We start from the raw sequence: 20,507 nt of genomic DNA on the forward strand, positions 1-20,507 counted from the left end.
TAGTCCTGGCTCGGCCACTAGTTACAGGACTTTGGGCAAGTCACACCCCCTTCCTGAGCCTCAGTTTCCCCATCTGTCATGGAAGGGGGTTGGATTTGATCCCCTCTAAAATCTCTTTAGGTTCTGTCATTCTGCAATTCTTAGCAAGTCCAGGGCTCAAGATGCTCCCGTTGAATTCCAGGGGACCCCATGTCCCCTCCTTAAAGGTGGTGTTGCGTCTTTCAACTCAAGGAGCCACGAGCTGAAATAGATTCAGCGATTTCCAGCCCAGGGACCTGTGGCTTCTCCAGCAAGAAGCAGCCGGAGCCTGCTGACCCCGGGGAGCCCTGGAACACATGAATCAAAATAGTTGTGTGATGTCATGTCATGATGGGAATGTGCTCTGGCCAATTGGTGCCAAGAATTGTCTGGACAGGGTAGTTTCCTTTTACAGTCTTTTTAAAGAGACATCTGCAGACCTGCACATGACTGGCAGTCCTGCCCTCCTTTTGCCTATTTCGTCTTCCCTCCCTTTTTAATTTTAAGGAGGAAAAAACCCTGAGCGTCTGAGTGCGTGGCAGACCTTAACGACATAAACAGACCCACGGCGAGGCCCTGTGTGTGCTTCCAGGAGCTTCTTGCCTACTTAAGGGCAGCGGCCGCTCTGGCTGCAGGGCTGGAGGTGCAGAGGTGAAGACAGCCGAGTGTCCCTCGGGGAGGAAGCCCTGCGGTGGGACCGCCTGGCCTGTCCCACGGCTGCTGGCTCCGAGGGTGGCCCCTCCTGCGTTTGCTGGCCTCCCGGGCTGGGGCTTGAGTGCACGCGGCATCTCTGAGCTCTCAGGGCCCACACCTGCCGGCTGATGCAGTGCCTCTCCTGGCCCCTGGCCACCTGAGTCTGACGCTGCTCCTGCGAGGCCTGGCATGCTCACCTGTCCCCGCTCCTGTGGCCACAGCTCCTCATGAAGCGGTTCGGCAGCCTCAGGGGGAACAAGAGACACAAGGACCCAAACCGAAGCACCGCGCGGCGGCAGTCGGAGCCCCATGGCCTTTTTGGTAGGACACTGCCCTTTGCCCAGTTCTCTGCTGGTCCCCAAGGCCTGTGTGTGTGTGTGTGTGTGTGTGTGTGTGCACAGCCTCCTAAGTGACAGCTGCGTGAGGGTGTAATTGTTAGGCAGTAGTCAGAGGGACAGATTGATAAGTGTGTCCTTGCGGACGGTCCTGCCTCTCTCATGAACTGCCCAACAGTGCTTTTCCTGAGGCTGTTTTCTCTCACTTGCCCTGATGAGGTTAGTGATCAATTGCACTGTCATTCATTTAGGCAAAACCAGAGGCCTGGGGAAAAGTAAGAATGGATTGGAAATGTTATTTGCAGCTGTTAAGAATGAAATGTGCGTGTATAGAGAAAACTAGTGCTGGGGGTCAGGGAGAAGGAGTTCCTCCGCCCCCTCTTGCTCCATAGCTGTGTAATCAGGCAGGTCAAGGGTTAACTGGGGGGGAAGACCGCCTGCCTGATTTGCGTCCCCTGGGAGAGAAGCCTGCTCTGTGGTCTCCCTGGCTTCTGGGACCTTCTACAGCTTCTCCCAGTACAGGGGGTTGGGAACAGTGTGGCTGGAACGTGGGGTGAAGCACCTGCAATTCAGTATTTCCAGCGACCTGTGGGTTTGCGGGGGGTGGTGCCTTTCCCCGGCTGGAGTCAGGCAGGGAGATTCCAAAGCATTCAGAGCTTACGGGGACCTGGCTGGGGCCTGCCCACCCAAAGTGAGGTGGTAGACTTCATTTTATTAAGAATCGGAGTTCACCTGCCCTGGACGCTACTGCTTGTATGACATGGGATATTCCTAAACACTCAGTTGTAAGATGGAATAACAGGGCCCTGCTCACACAGCCCGGTGGTAGCAAAGATGGGGAAAGCTGACGGGTGCAGTAGATTGTGTCCCTCGAGTAGAATGCGACATGGTACCTGGCAAAAAAAATACTCGTTGTGTGTAGTAGGGAAATGGCTTTGGCAAAACATCCGGGCAGTATGTGAAAACTAGAATACAGGCATACCTCACTTCATTGCGTTTTTTACAAATTGAAGGTTTGTGGCAACAACCCTGTGTTGTCAGATGATGATTAGCATTTTTTTTAGCAATAAAGTATTTTCAATTAAGGGATGTACATTGTTTTATAGACATAATGCTATTTTATTGCACACTTAGTAGGCTGCATTATACTGGAAACATTACTCTTCTATGCACTGAGAGACTGAAAAAATTCGTGTGCGATACTCGCTTTATTGCAGTGGGTTGGAAACCGAACGTGCACTATCTCCAAGGTAATGCCTGTAGTAAGAAAAGAAAAAGGTAAATATAAAACTTGCCGACTACTTCTGGAATTACTTCTGGAAGCCTCTGGTGGACCTAGTGTGATGCTGAGGACACCGGAGAAGACAAGCCAAGGAGACAGCAGCTCTGGAATTCAGGGAGTTTTCTTGTGAAGGAACTAGAGAGTAGTGTCTAATCGCATCGCGTGCAAAGGTGAATTTCTGGAAGAACACGATGCCTGGCCTGACTGGGTGGGGGATGACAGACTCCCTGGACTTAATTAGATGTGGTTTTAAAAGAAGACACTTCTTTTAAATAATAAAGTAATAAACATCCATTTACTATAGAATTAAATCCAAACCTGTTACTTAACTAAAAGTCTGTTTCTGCTAATGGGCACAGGTGGTCCCATCGTTAAAAGCCTAGTATTTGCCAGTGGTTTCTCCCCTTGTGTTTAAAAGCTGACTGTCATCCTGTCTCCTCTGCTTCTGAAATCAAAAAAAATATTTGCACGTCGACCGGGTTTCATAGGTGCTGACATGCAAATGCCCAGCTCTGACCGCAGGGTCGGAAAAATCAGAGCTGCTTCCAGAACCTTCCTCTGGGATTTGGGAAGCAGCCCAAGTATCCTGATTTTCCTTTTGTGGGAATCCCAGTGGGAGAGCAGTCAAGAAGAGCAGGGGCAGATGGCAGGTGCTGGCTCCTCAGTCAGTGCTGGCCAAGGATACGCCGAGTGAAAAAGAACTGAGACTGTGGACCAAGCATCCTCCCAATCCCTGCCTGCCACCTACACCTTCCCCACCGGCAAGACCCGTATAGCCATCCCTTTCTAAAACCATCCCCATTGCCTATTCGGTGACCTCCAGGCTTCTCAGGGACAGGGACCACGTCCCCAAAGCAGTGTTCGATCCGTCCTTCTGACCCCGTCGCCTCCAAGCGTCACAGGCTCTCACTACAGAATCGCTGGCTATGGAATGGATTGAAACGGTGTCACTCCAAGGTTATTCCTGGTTCTCCAGCAGCGTTGTTTGAGTTTTTTTTTTTTTTTTTTTTTTTTTTTTCTAATTCCCTTCCAGTATCTCCCTCTCCTTCCTGCAGTTATTCCTGTAGCCAAAAGTATTTCAGAGACGGCCTCTTCTTCCCCCTAAGAAAGCTTCCATGAGGGTTGTAAGGATGTCTGTCTTTTACTCATCCTCCAGCTTCCCCAAAACAAGCGAACGTAGGCCGTCGGCATGATTCCACGTGCTCTTTGGCCGCTTCTGTGGCCCCGTCAGTCTTTTCCAGGAACCGCTCCCTGTATCCTCTGCTCCAGTTCAAGGTGGAGCCATTCCTCGCGCACACGCATCTTCTTTGTTACACGCACGTGCACACACACACACACACACACACACACACACACACACGCAGCTGTCCCTGTAGCCACTTGAGCAGCCAGGCCCACCACGAGAGGGAATCAAGGCCTGGCAGACTGGCAATTACTAAGTCCACTTACGTTTGCTTGCGGCTGGCATTTTGGTTTGGAAGTAGCGGCTCTGGTTGGAGTCTTGAACGCTTCAAGCCTTGTGATAAAATACCCTGGAAAGTTCTGATTCACCAAGAGCTTGTCCCTTTCAGCCCCAGAGCTTAGCGCTCGCCCAGCTCCCCCTCCAAAGCTAAGAAAAGCACGCCCCACCGCAGGTGAATGTGCTCCGTGGGATAGACCAGTGACGATCTGGACTTAAGCCTTTCCTTTGAGCCTCTTTGGTCAACAGAGATCCAGATTATGTGGACAAAGAGCACGTGGCAATAGTAATAAAAATGTAAAAGGAAGATTAGGAAAGGATTTTGCTAATCAGATAACAGAACTGACTGTAGCAGCTTTTCTACCCTTTGTAGTTAGAGGCGAGTAATTAAACAAAAGCTACCTGGAGTCTTAAGAGATCCTTTCTGAAGCCAGCGGGTGTGTCAGGACAGTGGCACTCTCTCCCCGAGCTGCCGGGGTCCAGGTGACACTGGAGACCAGAGCCTCTGGCGGATCTTGCTTTGCACGGAGCCTCCTCCTCCCGTTAGCCATCCTCGGGATGAATGCACAACCACTTCTGGAGCAAAACCCCAGAGTTCCTCCTGCCCAGGCTCACTCGTCACCCCAGCACTGCCTGTCCCAGTCTGTTGTCCCCTGTTAATGCCAGCGGAGCCCTCGGCTGGCTGTGCCACCGGGGCAAGCGTGGGTCATTCTTTGCCTCAAGCAGCGGGCAAGGCTGTTGTCCATCCTGCCTCCCGCACTGTGTCCCCCCCCACCCCGGGGTCCTCTGCTCCCTGCCCGGCCCCTCATGGTCTTCGTGCTGCTTCTGGATGCCCACCTGCCTGCCTGGCTCCTGGTGTCCAGATCGGGGTGGACTTGAGAGATCCCAGTATTCATTCAGTCACTCATTCGAATATATGTATTTAGCTTTTTATGATGGAAAATTTCCAGCATAGGGAGAAATAGGGAGAATGGAGTAATGGTACCCATCTTCAGACTCTGCAGGGCAGCCATCACCACCTGCATCTCCAGAACTGTCCAGCCTCCCCAGCCGAACCTCTGCACCCGCTGAACAACAACAACTGTCCGTTCTGCCTGCCCCCCACCAACTTCCTGCCTCTGTGAACTGACTGCTCCAGGTTCCTCGTCCGAGTGGAATCACCCGGTATTCCTCCTCTGTGTCTGGCTTGTTCGACAGCCAAGCGGCTTTTCGTTTGCCATGCTGGGCGGTGGTGAGCCCAGTGAGAAAGAGGCAGGACGAGGGGTCGGCCGGCTGGGCGGAGGGCTTGAGTGACAGGAGGGGTGGGCCGTGCAGACCCCTGTGGTAGGTCCTTCCGGACAGATGGGAGGCTCAGGGCCTGCGGAGGGAGACCCCTGGGGTGGTCCAGGAGCACCAAGGGGCCAGTGTGGTTAGACCGCAGGAAGCAGAGCAAAGCACTCAGCGGGAGGGCAGGCACAGAGGCTGGTTTCCTCACCGTCCTGTGGGCACAGGGGTCTTGAGAAGAGGACTGCTGAGCTCTGGGGGCCGGAGACTTGCCCAGGGCCACAGCATCGTGAGGGCAGCGCTGGGCCTGGAGCCCGTGCCCCACCCCCTCCGCAGGCCCGGTGCCCACCCGGAGCCGCCAACCCCGGCTCCCATTCCCTCTGTGCCCACACAGAAGACTCTGGAGAGGCAGCATCTCGTTTGCAAGGAGTGGAGATTTCAGGCTCCGTAGCGTCAGAGGCAGAAACGTTTGGGATCAGAGCAGAGCATTCACCGGTGCTCCCTGGGGGAGCACACAATTCAGGAGCCGTCATCCGGGCTAGAAGTCAAATGAGGCCTGGCTCACCACCTCCCGTGCACCCATCCTAAGCCGAGCTGGAGGAGCTCACCATTCCTCTGCCCTGGTTTCCTCTACGTGGCCGCCACCAAGCGCTGCGTGGCGGGTCCTGGACCAGCCCCCGTAGATGACAGGTGGAAGGAGGGGCCCAGGCAAGGGCTTCCCAGGAAAGTCTCAGTTAAGCACTTCCGGATTCATCCTCTCCCAGAGGACACCCTGGATCACCAGCGAGTCAGTCAGTCACCACCTGGCAGGCAGGCAGCTGGGCTGTCGCTCTCGGTGTCCCTTCTTCCCTGTCCTGCCCCCAGCGGGACAGACTAGGACCGTTCTCGCCACAAGGTGGCCCAGTGGTGGTGGAAACGGTGAGTGAAGGGAGTGCTCGCGGGCTGCCAGCAGGAAGCGTGGTTTGGGGAGCTGCTTTCCCTGGGGGGATCCCAGTTCTGGACAGAGAGCCTTGACCCCGGACACGGCGTGTCTGTGATTCCAGGACTGAGGATGTCTGAACGTGTCTGAAGACGGTAGGACACGATCGCAGAGCCTGGTGGAATGATAGAGAAATAAGGGAGCAAGAAGATTGGTGAGAGGGGGTGGACCTCGCATAGTGACCCTGGAAAGTAATGGAGACCCCTCGGGGCCAGAAAGCCTGGCTGGGGTCGTCACCGCCACTCGTCACCCAGACCCGCCCGGCGGGACCTGGACCAGGGTGGGCCTAAGGGCCCAGGGACCTCGGCACCCAAGAAGGCATCAGCTGGGGCTTCCAGCATCCAGACCAGATTGAGAACCTGGGGCATTTAAGGAGAAGGTGCATTCTGTCCTCAGGTCATAATTTGTCTTTAATGATTGAGAAGGAAAGTGTGCACGGTCCAAATCCTCTGGAGAACCCGAGCGCCAAGATGCTTCTGGTACTGCTGTGGCCCGTGGCCCTGGCACTGCTGGCCTCTGCAGGTGACTCCTGATCATGGCGGTGGTCCAGGGTGTAACCCCCAGGAGGGAGCGTGTCCCCTCCCAGGGAGGCCCCCCGTCAGACCTGTGCATGGCCTGTGGAGTCCAGGGTGATTGGCACCCCAGAGCCATGTGCTGCAGTTCAGCAGCTCAGGCGTCTGAGGAGCAAGATGAAGGGCTGTCTGTGCCCGACGGGTCTCCTTCAGGTCCTCCATCCCATCTCCAGGCCTTAGAAAATGCCTGTGAGTGACCGCACAGCAGCCCGTGGGGGCCGCCTTCACCCCACTGGTCATCAGCACTATTCCACGAACCAACTACGCGCCCGCTCTTAGTGTGGCCGATGGACGCCTGAGGAGTGGGTTCTGAAAACACACGTGGCCGGGGATGCTTTAAGCCACTTTTACATGGAGTCTGGGGGTTGCCTAATTGTGGCTTAATTTCTGGATAAACAAAGTGATGGGAAGGTGTGGCCGGGCCAACATAAGGGCCCGTTGGGGATACGGCATCACCTGTGGGCCCTCGGGAGGCGCACAGGTCGCTCCACATCAGGGTTTCCTTGGAGCAGAGCTCCCCTCACCGTCCTGACTCCCCGGGTCTGACCCCTCAGCCCTGTCCTGTCTGTCTTCTCTCCCTGGCTCTGCACCCGCTTCGGCCTCAGACGTGAACGTCACGATTCCCACCTGCTGCTCCGTCTCCATGGCTCTCTCTGTTGACGTATTCACTGAACACATCTCTTAAGCCCCTACCTTGGGGTGTGGGTCTAGCTGCAGGGGACGGTGGTGAGCTGTATAGATGCCGAGCAAATGCGCATAAATAGTAATTAACGTATGATGAAATATTAAAGAGGAAATCGAGATGTTGTCAGAAGGATGGATGTCGTTGTGCAGGAAGGCTTCTCTGGACAAGAACAGGCTCTAGAGGGTGAGATTGGCAGCCAGCGGGCAGGGGCGGGGAGGAGAGGGGAGCAGAAGGGGTCCAGACGGGAGAAGCCGTGTGCAAAGGTCCGGGGCAGGCCGGGCCTGGCACACGGAGGGACGTAAAGGGGTTCCCGGAGCCCAGGGGGATTCAAGGGTGTCTCCGGCACCTGGAAGGTCATCCTCAGTGGGTACCACGCAGCTCAGCATCCCTCACAGACATTCCGGGGAGGTGATGGCCATCCCTCCGCAGCTGACCGCCCCTGCTCCTGACTTCCCTGCTGAGATCAGTGTGGCCGTCACCGGAGGCAGGTCCACATTTGCGGGATCTGCCTGATTAGTGGCCGGTTTGTCGGCAGCACAGGGAAGGGAACAGTTCCACCCTAGAAGAGCAGATTTTCTCCCAAACAACGCACGATGGAACTCTTCTGGAGGTTCTGCCGTGCAGCTCTGGCAGCCCCTAATCCACCTCTGCTTCCTGGGAGTGCCAAGCACCCAGCTAACAGCGGCCCTTGAGGAGTTTGCCCTCATTCCAGGCTTCTCTGGGTCACGTGGCTGAGAAGGGCCCTTCTGGGTCCACGGTTGTCTTCAGAAGATAAAGCGAATCACACCGACTGTGCTTTTCCTGCCACCTCCTCCTCTAGGTCCACTGCCCTGGAGATGTTCTCTACAGAATCTTTCCTGGGCTCTCCAAGACCTGCCTCAGTCTCACTTATGTTTGAATAAAACAGTAACTCAACACAGAGCTTAATTAATCTGGCTGGGTTGTCTTATTAAACTCCTCAGGCGTGGAGACTGTCTCATTCTTCTCTCTGCTAGTGACAGATCTCTCTCTCTCTTTTTTTTTTTAATTTATTTACTTATTTGGCCGGGTCTTAGTTGCAGCACACAGGATCTTCGTTATGGCACGTGGGATCTTTAGTTGCGGCACACGAACTCTTAGTTGCGGCACATGAGATGTACTTCCCTGACCAGGGATCGAATCCAGGCCCTCTGCATTGGGAGCCTGGAGTCTTAGCCACTGGACCACCAGGGAAGTTCCATGACAGATCTCTTGTTACTCTTGTTCCTTTTCCCCATGTCCCTCAATAACAGGACCCCAGTTTCATTTTGTGGCAATGCACATGGCTTAATACGGCATGTGACGAAGTTCTTCAGTGAGCTCTATGTGGGAATGTTGTTTACACTTATGGGAAAGACTCTTAAAAGGGGAGGAAGTGAATCCCCCTTCATTCCTTTTACCTTTCCCCTGCCTTGAACGTAGATGTGATGGTTGGAGCCCTAGCAGCCATCTTGGATCACAAGGTGACCGCTGAGGATGGAAGACACAGAATGAGGTTAGTGGAGAATAAAGACAGGAGCCTGGGTTAACATTGTGAAGCTGCCATAGTAGCTCTGGACTGCCTGTCTTTCAGACATCTTTTGTGTGATAGAAGAATAAACCTCTTTCTTGCTTAAGCCACTGTTATTTTCGATTTTTCTGTTAAATAAGGACAAACTTAACCCCAACTGATATAGCCTAACATGGAGCTTGATGCATACCAGGCACTCGGTAGTTACTTGAGGACTGAGCAAGTGATCTGTGTGTAGGTGTGGCTCCTTCAGACCAAAGATACTGAGGCACAGGCAGGTGAGGGCTGCCCAGACCGAGATGAGGGCCCTGTTTCTGAGGTCATCCCACTGACCTTTGTCCAGCTCCATATTGCCTAGAGCTGTGTGCTCACTATACTGCAAGCAGACGCTCTTTAAGGAAACTCTGATATTCTAAATTTAGACTAAAAAAAATTAGGCCTGTGGATGCCTTATACAAATAGGTTATTTCTTCAGATTGCCCTGTCCTTGTCTGTGGATTTTAAAATATGACTTAGTTTGAGACGATCCCACTGCAGAGAGAGGTAGACGTGTTATTTCAGCTGAAGGTGCAAAGGCGAACTTCACACCCATCTTTTGGGCCACTGTGTCGAGCTTGGGAGTAGACTGTGAAATCTGGACTCTGTACCAACAGGGCTTTTATTTTTATTTTTTTATTTTTTTTCACACACACACACACTGTATTTTATTTTTACAAGAGATAAATAGACTGACACCAAGCATTGTACATGGATGACCACAACAAAAGCAACAATGATTGCAATTACCAAACATGAAACACACTCATACTATGTCATAATATTGACATTCAGTCCAGTAATCCTCCACTGTAACAGCTCCTTTACTTTGCAGTGAAAATTGATTTGTATATTCTTTGCCTCTGAGTCCTTGTGGGATTTTTTTTTTTTTAAATTCAGACAGAAAGTCACAAAAATTATTCTCATCCTCATCAGTTCACTCAGTCCCATGTAATTCATTTTTTTATTCATCTTGATCTTTTGTTAGCACTTTTATGAGTTCATCAGTTTTTCATTAGAGTTCTGAAAATGCTTATTCATTCAGTTCAGCAGTACAGTCAGTTACCAGAAACCTGTACTTGTCAGAGTCTTTTCCATGAATTTCTTGAAGATGAAACCCTTTTATAGGAACATATTTGCAAAATCATCAGAGTACACCCAGAACTGTCTGTAAATGAGAAAAGACTTAAAAATGACCACGGTTAAAGATTTGATGAAAGTTCATAATAATGCAGTTGACAAGAAAATTAGTTATTTCTGAGATATACATTTTAAAGTAATAACTAGGATTATTACTTATAACATTATACCAGAACATATAAGATTTTTAGAAATTTCATGTAATGTCTGAAACATTTATATTAACATATTTCCATACATATTTCCATACAAATACAAATATAAGATTTTTAGAAATTTCATGTAATGTCTGAAACATTTATATTAACATATTTCCATACATATTTCCATACAAATACAAATATAAGATTTTTAGAAATTTCATGTAATGTCTGAAACATTTATATTAACATATTTCCATACAAATAACCCAATGAAAGTTTAGTATTAGTTGTTTTGTTTGTTTTTTTATACTGCAGGTTCTTATTAGGCATCAATTTTATACACATCAGTGTATACATGTCAATCCTAATCGCCCAATTCAGCACACCACCATCCCCACCTCACCGCAGTTTTCCCCCCTTGGTGTCCATATGTCCATTCTCTACATCTGTGTCTCAACTTCTGCCCTGCAAACTGGCTCATCTGTACCATTTTTTTAGGTTCCACATACATGCATTAATATACGATATTTGTTTCTCTCTTTCTGACTTACCTCACTGTGTATGACAGTCTCTAGATCCATCCACGTCTCAACAAATGACTCAATTTCGTTCCTTTTTATGGCTGAGTAATATTCCATTGTATATATGTACCACAACTTCTTTATCCATTCGTCTGTTGATGGGCATTTAGGTTGCTTCCATGACCTGGCTATTGTAAATAGTGCTGCAATGAACATTCGGGTGCATGTGTCTTTTTGAATTACGGTTTTCTCTGGGTATATGCCCAGTAGTGGGATTGCTGGGTCATATGGTAATTCTATTTTTAGCTTTTTAAGGAACCTCCATATTGTTCTCCATAGTGGCTGTATCAATTTACATTCCCACCAACAGTGCAAGAGGGTTCCCTTTTCTCCACACCCTCTCCAGCATTTGTTGTTTGTAGATTTTCTGATGATGCCCATTCTAACAGGAGTGAGGTGATACCTCATTGTAGTTTTGATTTGCATTTCTCTAATAATTAGTGATGTTGAGCATCTTTTCATGTGCTTCGTGGCCGTCTGTATGTCTTCTTTGGAGAAATGTCTATTTAGGTCTTCTGCCCATTTTTGGATTGGGGTGTTTGTTTCTTTGATATTGAGCTGAATGAGCTGTTTATATATTTTGGAGATTAATCCTTTGTCCGTTGATTCATTTGCAAATATTTTCTCCCATTCTGAGGGTTGTCTTTTCGTCTTGTTTATGGTTTCCTTTGCTGTGCAAAAGCTTTGAAGTTTCATTAGGTCCCACTTGTTTATTTTTGTTTTTATTTCCATTACTCTAGGAGGTGGATCAAAAAAGATCTTGCTGTGATTTATGTCAAAGAGTGTTCTTCCTATGTTTTCCTCTAAGAGTTTTATAGTGTCCAGTCTTATATTTAGGTCTCTAATCCATTTAGAGTTTATTTTTGTGTATGGTGTTAGGGAGCATTCTAATTTCATTCTTTTACATGTAGCTGTCCAGTTTTCCCAGCACCACTTATTGAAGAGACTGTCTTTTCTCCATTGTATATCTTTGCCTCCTTTGTCATAGATTAGTTGACCATAGGTGCGTGGGTTAATCTCTGGGCTTTCTATCTTGTTCCATTGATCTATGTTTCTGTTTTTGTGCCAGTACCATATTGTCTTGATTACTGTAGCTTTGTAGTATAGTCTGAAGTCAGGGAGTCTGATTCCTCCAGCTCCATTTTTTTGCCTCAAGACTGCTTTGGCTATTCGGGGTCTTTTGTGTCTCCATACAAATTTTAAGATGATTTGTTCTAGCTCCGTAAAAAATGCCATTGGTAATTTGATAGGGATTGCATTGAATCTGTAGATTGCTTTGGGTAGTATACTCATTTTCACAATGTTGATTCTTCCAATCCAAGAACATGGTATATCTCTCCATCTGTTGGTATCATCTTTAATTTCTTTCATCAGTGTCTTATAGTTTTCTGCATACAGGTCTTTTGTCTCCCTAGGTAGGTTTATTCCTAGGTATTTTATTCTTTTTGTTGCAATGGTAAATGGGAGTGTTTCCAAAATTTCTCTTTCAGATTTTTCATCATTAGTGTATAGGAATGCAAGAGATTTCTGTGCATTAATTTTGTATCCTGCAACTTTACCATATTCATTAATTAGCTCTGGCAGTTTTCTGGTGGCAGTTTTAGGATTCTCTATGTATAGTATCATGTCATCCGCAAACAGTGACAGTTTTACTTCTTCTTTTCCAATTTGTATTCCTTTTATTTCTTTTTCTTCTCTGATTGCCGTGGCTAGGACTTCCAGAACTATGTTGAATAATAGTGGTGAGAGTGGACATCCTTGTCTCGTTCCTGATCTTAGAGGAAATGCTTTCAGTTTTTCACCATTGAGAATGATGTTTGCTGTGGGTTTGTCATATATGGCCTTTATTATGTTGAGGTAGGTTCCCTCTATGCCCACTTTTGGAGAGTTTTTATCATAAATGGGTGTTGAATTTTGTCAAAAGCTTTTTCTGCATCTATTGAGATGATCATATGGTTTTTATTCTTCAATTGGTTAATATGGTGTATCACATTGATTGATTTGCGTATATTGAAGAATCCTTGCATCCCTGGGATAAATCCCACTTGATCGTGGTGTATGATCCTTTTAATGTGTTGTTGGATTCTGTTTGCTAGTATTTTGTTGAGGATTTTTGCATCTATATTCATCAGTGATATTGGTCTGTAATTTTCTTTTTTTGTAGTGTCTTTGTCTGGTTTTGGTATCAGGGTGATGGTGGCCTCATAGAATGAGTTTGGGAGTGTTCCTTCCTCACCAACAGGGCTTTTAAAAAAAATTATTACAGTTAATCATAGACTTTTTTTCTTCCAGTTTTATTGAGGTACAGTTGACATACAGCACATTATAAGTTCAAGGTGGACAGCATAATGATTTGACTCCCATACGTCATGAAATTACCACAGTAAGTTTAATGACCATCCATCATCTCATATAGATACAAAATAAAAGAAAAAGAAAAATATTTTTCCCTTGTGATTCAAAGCTCTTAGGATTACTCACTTAACACCTTTCATGTATAACATCCAGCAGTGTTAATTATACGTTATCAGGGTGTACGTCACATCCCTAGCACTTATTTATCTTATAACTGGAAGTTTGTACCTTTCGACCACCTTCATCCAATTCCCCCCTCTCACTCCCCAACCCCACTTCTGGTAACCACAACTCTGATCTCTTTGTCTATGAGCGTATTTGTTTGTTTGGTTTTGAAGTAGAATTGCCTACAGTACTGTGTTAATTCCTGGTACACAGAATAGTGACTCACTATTTCTGTACATTTTTAAATGATCCCCCCGGGCCACCTGGGCCTTAACGTTCCTTTTTATGAAGTGTCTCTGGTGCATATCTTTGGATAAGCCAGACTCCCACAGGTTAACCCGTCTGATGCATGTATTTATTACACGTGCGTCAGGCTGGTGCTGAGAATGATGTGAAGACATAGGAGGTGCCTCAGCGGCTTGCGTGTAGGTTTGTGGTGAGGGACACCTACCTGGAGAGGGGCCCCCAGGACGGCTGCTGGGGCTGAATGCTCTGGGGCTCCCATGCGAGTTGGGGTGGCGTCTGCTCCGGACCCAGGGGTGAGGCCGGATTGGTGGAGATGCGGGGGGCGGAGCAGTCAAGGAAAAGTCTAGAAAGAGAAGATGGGGCTAGATTTTAGAAGACCTAGAACGCCAGGCTGGAGGCTGAGCCAAGCCCTGGGGCTCCTGGGGGTGTGAGCAGGGAGCATCCTGTAAGGAGGGGGTTCGGGGTGGGAACTGCTGAGCTGGAGGCTTCACCGAGGGGAGCTTGGCCTTCGCGAGCAGAGCCCTCCAGGGCCTCAGCCGCAGCCTCCCCCAGCCTCCCCAGGGCTGCAGGCGTGTCGAGCCCCGAGGCAGCCCCCCACTCGCCTGTGGGCAGCCCTGTGGCTCTGAGCCTCATGTCTGGCGGGCAGGTGTCTCCCGGTGCCGGCCAGGTGCGGGCCCGGGTCGCTGGCCTGGAGAACCAGACCTGAGAGGCGTCTGGGGGAGAGAGCAGGGCCAAGCGGGGAGGGGCCGGGCCCTGGCCTGGGTGCCTGGGACATCACGGTGAGCTATCAGTGATGATGTCCCTTGCGTGGCTTCCTCACATTTCACGTTCAATAGTTCTATTAGGGCAGGTAGGGTAAAAGGTGGAGGTGAGGAGCTGAGACCCAGAGAGGCCAGGAGACGTGGCAGTCACACATGGCAACCTGCCCAAGAAGAGGTGGGCGTCTAGCATCTCAGCCACCTCCAAGCAGCTCGGGCCCTCCTGCTACTGAAGGTGCGTGGGGTGGACCACTACGCACCCCTCCTCTCCTGCAGTGCCATCAGAGTATCTCCTTCTCTGCCGCGTTCTTCTCTGTCCCCACCCGCTGCTGCCCCCGCTGGCCATGACTCAGGGAGGCTGAGTCAGAAGTCCCCTCTGTCCTCCCTGCTTCTCATTCCTGGGTGACACAGCTGGTCACAGAATAGTGAGAGCTGATCGAAAGGGACAACAGACGTGGCCCAGCTCTGAGCAGCTCTGGCCATGACCCTGAGGAGGTGCCCAGATGGCGCCACAGAGAGAGAGAGAGCGCTGTGCCTTCAGGCCGGCACCCGTGGATGAGTCACCCTGGGGTACGCTGAGCCTGGGGGGATTACCCTCCCCTCCACAGCCCTTCCAGGGTCTCCCTTCTCAGGGGTCTCCCGCTACAGCAGGGTCCAGCCTCCCTTCTCCAGGGTCACCCCCAGCGGGGCCCCGGTGGCAGGCGTGGAGCACTTGGAGCCCGCCCGTCCTGATGCCCACATCCGGGCGCTTCTGCCTCTGAACTCACTGCAGCCTCACGGGCGGGTCCGCTCCTGCCAGAGGGTCACTGCTCACCACACACAGATCTACCTCGAATTCCTCCAGCACCGAGCGCCTTTGACACCACCTTGTTGATTCTTGACTTAACAATGCAGCACTAACCTGTAAAACCTCGTTCATGTAAATGTTGCTACAGCGGAAGCTTACAGAAACATGTACAAATCGTAGGTGGTAAATTTGCACAGTTTGAACATACTCGAGTAGAACATGCGGATTAAGAGACAGAACCTCACCAGCACCCCAGAAGCCTCTCCCAGGTCCCCTCAGTCACTCCCCCCGCAAGATGAGCGTTGTCTGGTTTTGAACTTTGTATGATGGGTCCGTACAAAATTTCTCTCTGTCTGGCTTCTTTCACCTGAACGTCATGAGATACAACCCAGCCCATGCTGTGGCTGAAGTTCGTTCGCTTCACTGCTGGCTCGTTGCTCTGTCCTCTGCATAGACCACGCCTCCTCCGTCGCCCACCTGCGGACGGGCACTGGCGGGTCTCCAGTCTGGGGCTCTGACAGTTCCCGGTGCTGCTGTGAACGTTCTTGTAAATCCTCATGCGTTTCTGTTAGACACACACTAGGTCTGCGGTAGAAGGGCAGGCATATGCGCAGCCTTGGTGGATACGACAGCATTAGCCAATGCGTGTGCCCCGCTTCCCAGGCTAGTCTATAAGCAGGAGCCATGGCTTCGTTTCCCTTCCCCGTGCTCCTAACACAGTGCCTCGAGCTGCACAACCGGCCTCCTCTGCCCATCATCCAGCTCTGCACAAATGCAGGTGTTTTCCTCACCTGGTAATTGAGATGTAGCATACCCAGGAGGCCCCCCAGGATCCTCTCTGAAGGGTAGTGCCCAGGGCCCCATGTCCTGATCCGCTTCCCCACTAGCAAGGACTCAGGCTCAGCCTGTTAATCGCACACGGTGAAGACAGGGCAGGTGGGGACCCAGTGGACTGGGGAGGAGTTCTGTTCTCTAAGGCTGCTTTCTTCCTGGGGCTCAGCGTTTGGGGTTTATTTATGACTGGGAACTGTAGCAGGACCTGGTTTGTAACCACCAGCTGTCGCTATAGCAACTCCTCACTTGCACCACTAAAAATAGATCCTCTTCATCCCTGGGGAGAAAAATCAAAGAAAATCAAAGTGGGGGAGGGCCTGTCCACTCAGCTGCGGGTCCCCAGACAGATTTCAAGGTGCAGGGATGTAGCTCTTGGGGCCTCTTGAACCGCCCACCTAAGAGCAGAAAGGGCCGGGGTGGGTGTCAAGTCCACCCCACTGGCATTCTCCAGGCCCCAGGGACACTGGCATCTCCCCTGCTCTCACCTCATCTGTCTTCTCCTTTATAGGCTGAACTGCAGAATTTAATCCTTAATTATAAAGTCATTTCACTTGGGCTTTATTCAGTTTCTTAATCTTAAATCTTAATTCTTCTCAGGGATTGTAAATATTTTTCAAGGTCAAGGACTTAATTAGTAGGGTGGTATGAGAACCCAAAATCCTGTCCTATGAGAAAGAGTTGAAAGAACTGGAAATGTTGGCGTGGGCAGGAGCGAACTTGGGACGGGTGGGAACAGTCTTCAGATATTTGAAGGACAGTCTAAGTGAAGAGGGACTTCCTTGTTCTCTCTCATCCCACAGGAACACGGAACTCAACTCCATGGGAGAAGCAATATTTCGCCCCAAGAAAATATGTGCATTTCTTTGTAAAGCATTTTCTTGCGTTTTTAAAATCATGAAAGTAGTAAAAGAACATTTCGAAATGTTTGAAAGCTGGGGAAAGCCCCCATAATGAGAAGCGTACACAGCACACGAATACCTTTGCGTTAGTGTACCTGTACCAAGCACAGGCTTTGGAGGTGACCGCTCTGGGAGAGGTACCTGGTGTGGACAGGGCAGGGCCGAAGCCAGCTCCACTCTGTCACCTAGTGGGGTGGCCATCCTCGTAGGTGGCTGTGAGGACTCAGGGTGACACCCCGAGCACCCCCACCACGCACAGCCCTCAGCAGTGTTAGCTGTTATCGCCAGGGGTGTTCCAGCTGAGGCTGAGTTTTTAAACACAGGATGGGAGATTTACTGAGACTCTCTCTGAGGTCCTGGCTCCGAAATTCTGGCTGGGTTAGAACACAGACGTGGGTGAGAATGAGAAATTAGCTTGAAACGTGGAGTGGTCGGGACCAATAGTGCAGGAAGTGACCCCCTGTGCACCGGCCAAGGGCAGGCAGGGGCATTAGGGAGCCCTGGGTGTGGCCATTCCCAGGGAGACCTCCTCTCTGCTCCAGAGGAACCCTCACTGCCCGGGAGCCACACACGACGGCAGTCAGTGATATACCCACTCCTTTTTTTTTTTTTCATTTTCCTATTGTCATAAAATATACATAGTATAAAATGTACCGTTTTAACCATCTTTAAGTGTCTGGTTCAGTGACATTAAGGACATTCACGTTGTTGTGCAGCCGTCGCCACCATCCCCCTCCAGAATTTTCTCACCTTGCAAAGCTGAAACTCTGTCCCCAATGAAACAACAGCTGCCCATTCCCCCTCCCCCCGGCTCCTGCTGTTCTACATTCTGTCTCTGTGAATTTGACTGTTCTATAGGCTCATATAAGCGGGATCGTACCGTATTTGTACTCTTGTGACTGGTGTAGCACGTGTCAGAATGTCCCTCCTGTTTAAGACTGAATAATATTCCATTGTATGTAGCTGCCACGTTCGCTTACGCATTCATCTGTCGTGGACCTGGTCTCTGTCCGCCTAGATGGGCAGTGACGGGCCCCGTTCTTCTCATGCTGGACCAGACTCACGCGCTCGCTTCACGTGGGGTGAAAATGAGCGGCCCCACTGCCGCCGGGCCCTCCCGGGGCTGCGTGTGCGCCCGCAGCAGACAGGGCCTCGTGCCTCCCCTGCTGTGTGATGAGGAGGTGCTGAGGGTCTAGGGGCCTCCTCTGAGGTACTGCTGGGTGTCAGCCCCCCGAGGGGATCTGTGGAGGAGGCCGCCTGCAGCGTGATTGCGGGACAGCGGGCATCCCCAAGGGCCCTCGTCTGATTTTCTCAAGGTGCAAGCTTTGGGTGCTGGCATCATCCTCTGTTACATCGTCCCTCCCAGAGGGCTCTGTGCCTCTTCAGCCTGCGCAAATCAGCACCAACGCCTGAGCAGGAGTTAGCTTATCACACAGAGCAGTGGTGATGGGTGAGGACTAGTTACTTGGGGTTAGGAAATGTGTCTGGATACTGGGCCGGGAGTTGGTCTGAGGGCACCAGGTTCTTAGAAGAGATGGTAGAGAAACCGGGAGGGCTTCCAGGAGGAGGCAGCGGGCCTTGGAGACGTGCCTGGCATTCTTCACGAGTGAGGGAGGGCCAGCCCTGCCACCTGAGGGGTCTGGAGGGGTTTCCTGGGCCAGGGGCTCCGAACAGCACAGCCCACGGGGGGGTCACCTCTTTCTCGGGTGCAGTGTCTGCAGGAGCAGGGCAGAGCTGACTCACTGTGGAGACCCTCCTGGGCTTGCCAAGAGGATTAAGAAGGGCTCTGGGGCCAGAAAGGCCAACAGTTTTATTTGGTTGGGTTGGCTGAAACATGGACCCTATAGAGGAATGTCTCCAAAGGCTTAGGGAGATTGGAAAGTTGGCCTAGATTCACATGTAAGTCCTGCTCCCTTTCTCTCTCTCTCTCTCTCTCTCTCTCTCTCTCACACACACACACACACACACACACACACACCTGGGATGGTCCAGAGGACACCCCTTTCACTAAGACGGTGACAGTTTGTGAGGGAAGCCCCAGGCTCCTTGACCAGCTCTGTGGTCGCTCTCATCCGACGTCAGAGATGACGGTGGGAACCGCAGCCACTGCTCTGGGAATCCTAAACGCAGCGGGGATCACTGGATCCTGGGCGGCAGGGCCGTGTGGCAACACTTAATCCCCAGAGACAAGACGGGCCTGGTTACCGTAAGGGACCGCAGTGTCAAAGCAGCAGTGTAAACAGGCCGACTCCGGCGGACCGATGGCTGGTTGATCACGGCGGTCCTGGAGGTGAGGTAGGTGGAGGCCTCAATGCTTACTTGAAAATCAATGACGAGTTCCAGTTCAAGTGAACCAAAGCCTAACTCGAATCAGAGCATCATGGCCCCTCAGTCAATCCCGAGGTTTGAGCCAGTTTACAAACCCAGAGCCCCTTGAACGAAGGGGAGGGCGGGTTGCCTTGAGAAAGGACCCCGGGATGCTGCCAAAACTGTCGACTACTAACCTTTCTCCCAGCCTTCCCCGAAGCTGCCTGTGGCCTTTCCCAGGGTGAACGTGTTGGCAAAAAGGTAATAATTAGACTCTTCAGAGATGAGTGGATACTGACACCAACCCCCGGAGACCCAGAGCGTTGCGGTGGTGCCCCCGCCCCGGCAGGAGCTTAGGGAAGGAGACGGGGCTGGCGACTCCAGCGGAGAATTTCTCCAGCTCCCTGGGTGGAGGGCGAAAGCCTTTCCCGTCTTCAGACCTCAGTTTCCCCATTTCTGGAGGCGGAGACCTCGGGGGGTGGGGGGCGGTGGGGAGGGGGAAGAAGGGAGGAGATGGGGCCAGGGCTGTTAGAGGCTCCGAAGCGGGAGCTGGTTAGAGGGTTCAAAGGCATTTGGGGAAGTGAGGAATGTCCTGTAATCAGAACCTGCAGCCCGTGTCTATCTAATCGGGTTGGGTGTGTGTTAGCAGCACGTCTAGAATAAGAAAGTGCCGGATGATGTGACAGCCCATGAGCCGGGACTGGTGTTGAGCTGCTGACTGACGGGGGACCCGAGGTGCCCGCTCTCCGTCCCCCACCCTCGCCGGCACAGAACCCCGAGAGCGTCTGTCCATCCCCACCAGAACCTTGCTGGTTTCAGGAGAACGGATGAATTCTACCCGACCCCGGGCCGCTGGCAGGGAGAGGCTACAGGTGACTGGAATAGGTGCTTGTCTTAGGCAGGTGTGATGCCCAGGGCAGGAAAGGAGCCCTGGTGTCTGGGGAGGAAAAGACTGGTCAGGGTGGGGCAGAAGGAGGAATTTTCAAACAGTCCTACCACCTTTGCAGCCCCGCCCAGCGCAGGTCTTTCAGGCCCCGCAAGCCACGTGTAGGGAGCAGCATTTAGCTTTGCTCAGAGAGGGCTCATGCGAAGGACAGTCTCGGGGTGCCCCTGGCCAGGATACTCAGTCTTTGTGCTACATCCACAGGGGATTGTAGATCTCACAGCAGAAGGAATCTGAAAGGCCCTCACCCCAGCCTCCTGCTTTCGAGGAGGTGCAGAATCATTGCACCTGTTTTACAAATGAGGCACCTGGGGCTCAGATGATTTGCACAACACCAAGTAGCTAAATATACCGGGAGTTCCCAGATCAACTTCAATCCCTAGAATAATATTGTTTTGTTTAAATACATATGCAATTGAATAGGTAATGCTCGTGCATGTTAAAACATTCAAAAAGTATACAAAAGGTAATGGTAAAAAGTAAGCATTCTTCCCCGCTG

General features: G+C 50.9%; 1 protein-coding gene across 12 annotated transcripts in view; it reads left to right on the top strand.

Moving 5' to 3' along the window:
- PRKAG2 (protein kinase AMP-activated non-catalytic subunit gamma 2) overlaps nucleotides 1-20,507 on the top strand; it is a 285,917-nt gene that overhangs the window by 116,828 nt on the left and 148,582 nt on the right. The window contains exon 1 of one of the 12 annotated variants that reach the window (XM_036863648.1): nucleotides 529-1,032. The exons of 10 other annotated variants lie outside the window; for them this stretch is intronic. In XM_036863648.1, the coding sequence (XP_036719543.1) occupies nucleotides 939-1,032 (94 nt within the window). In that variant the 5' untranslated portion in view covers nucleotides 529-938. Of the gene's footprint in view, nucleotides 1-528; nucleotides 1,033-20,507 lie in introns of those variants that run through there. One more of the 12 variants, XM_036863649.1, reaches the window with a different exon arrangement.

This window comes from Balaenoptera musculus, chromosome 9 (genome assembly GCF_009873245.2).
Source record: "Balaenoptera musculus isolate JJ_BM4_2016_0621 chromosome 9, mBalMus1.pri.v3, whole genome shotgun sequence".
Classification (NCBI taxonomy): Eukaryota; Metazoa; Chordata; class Mammalia; order Artiodactyla; family Balaenopteridae; genus Balaenoptera; species Balaenoptera musculus.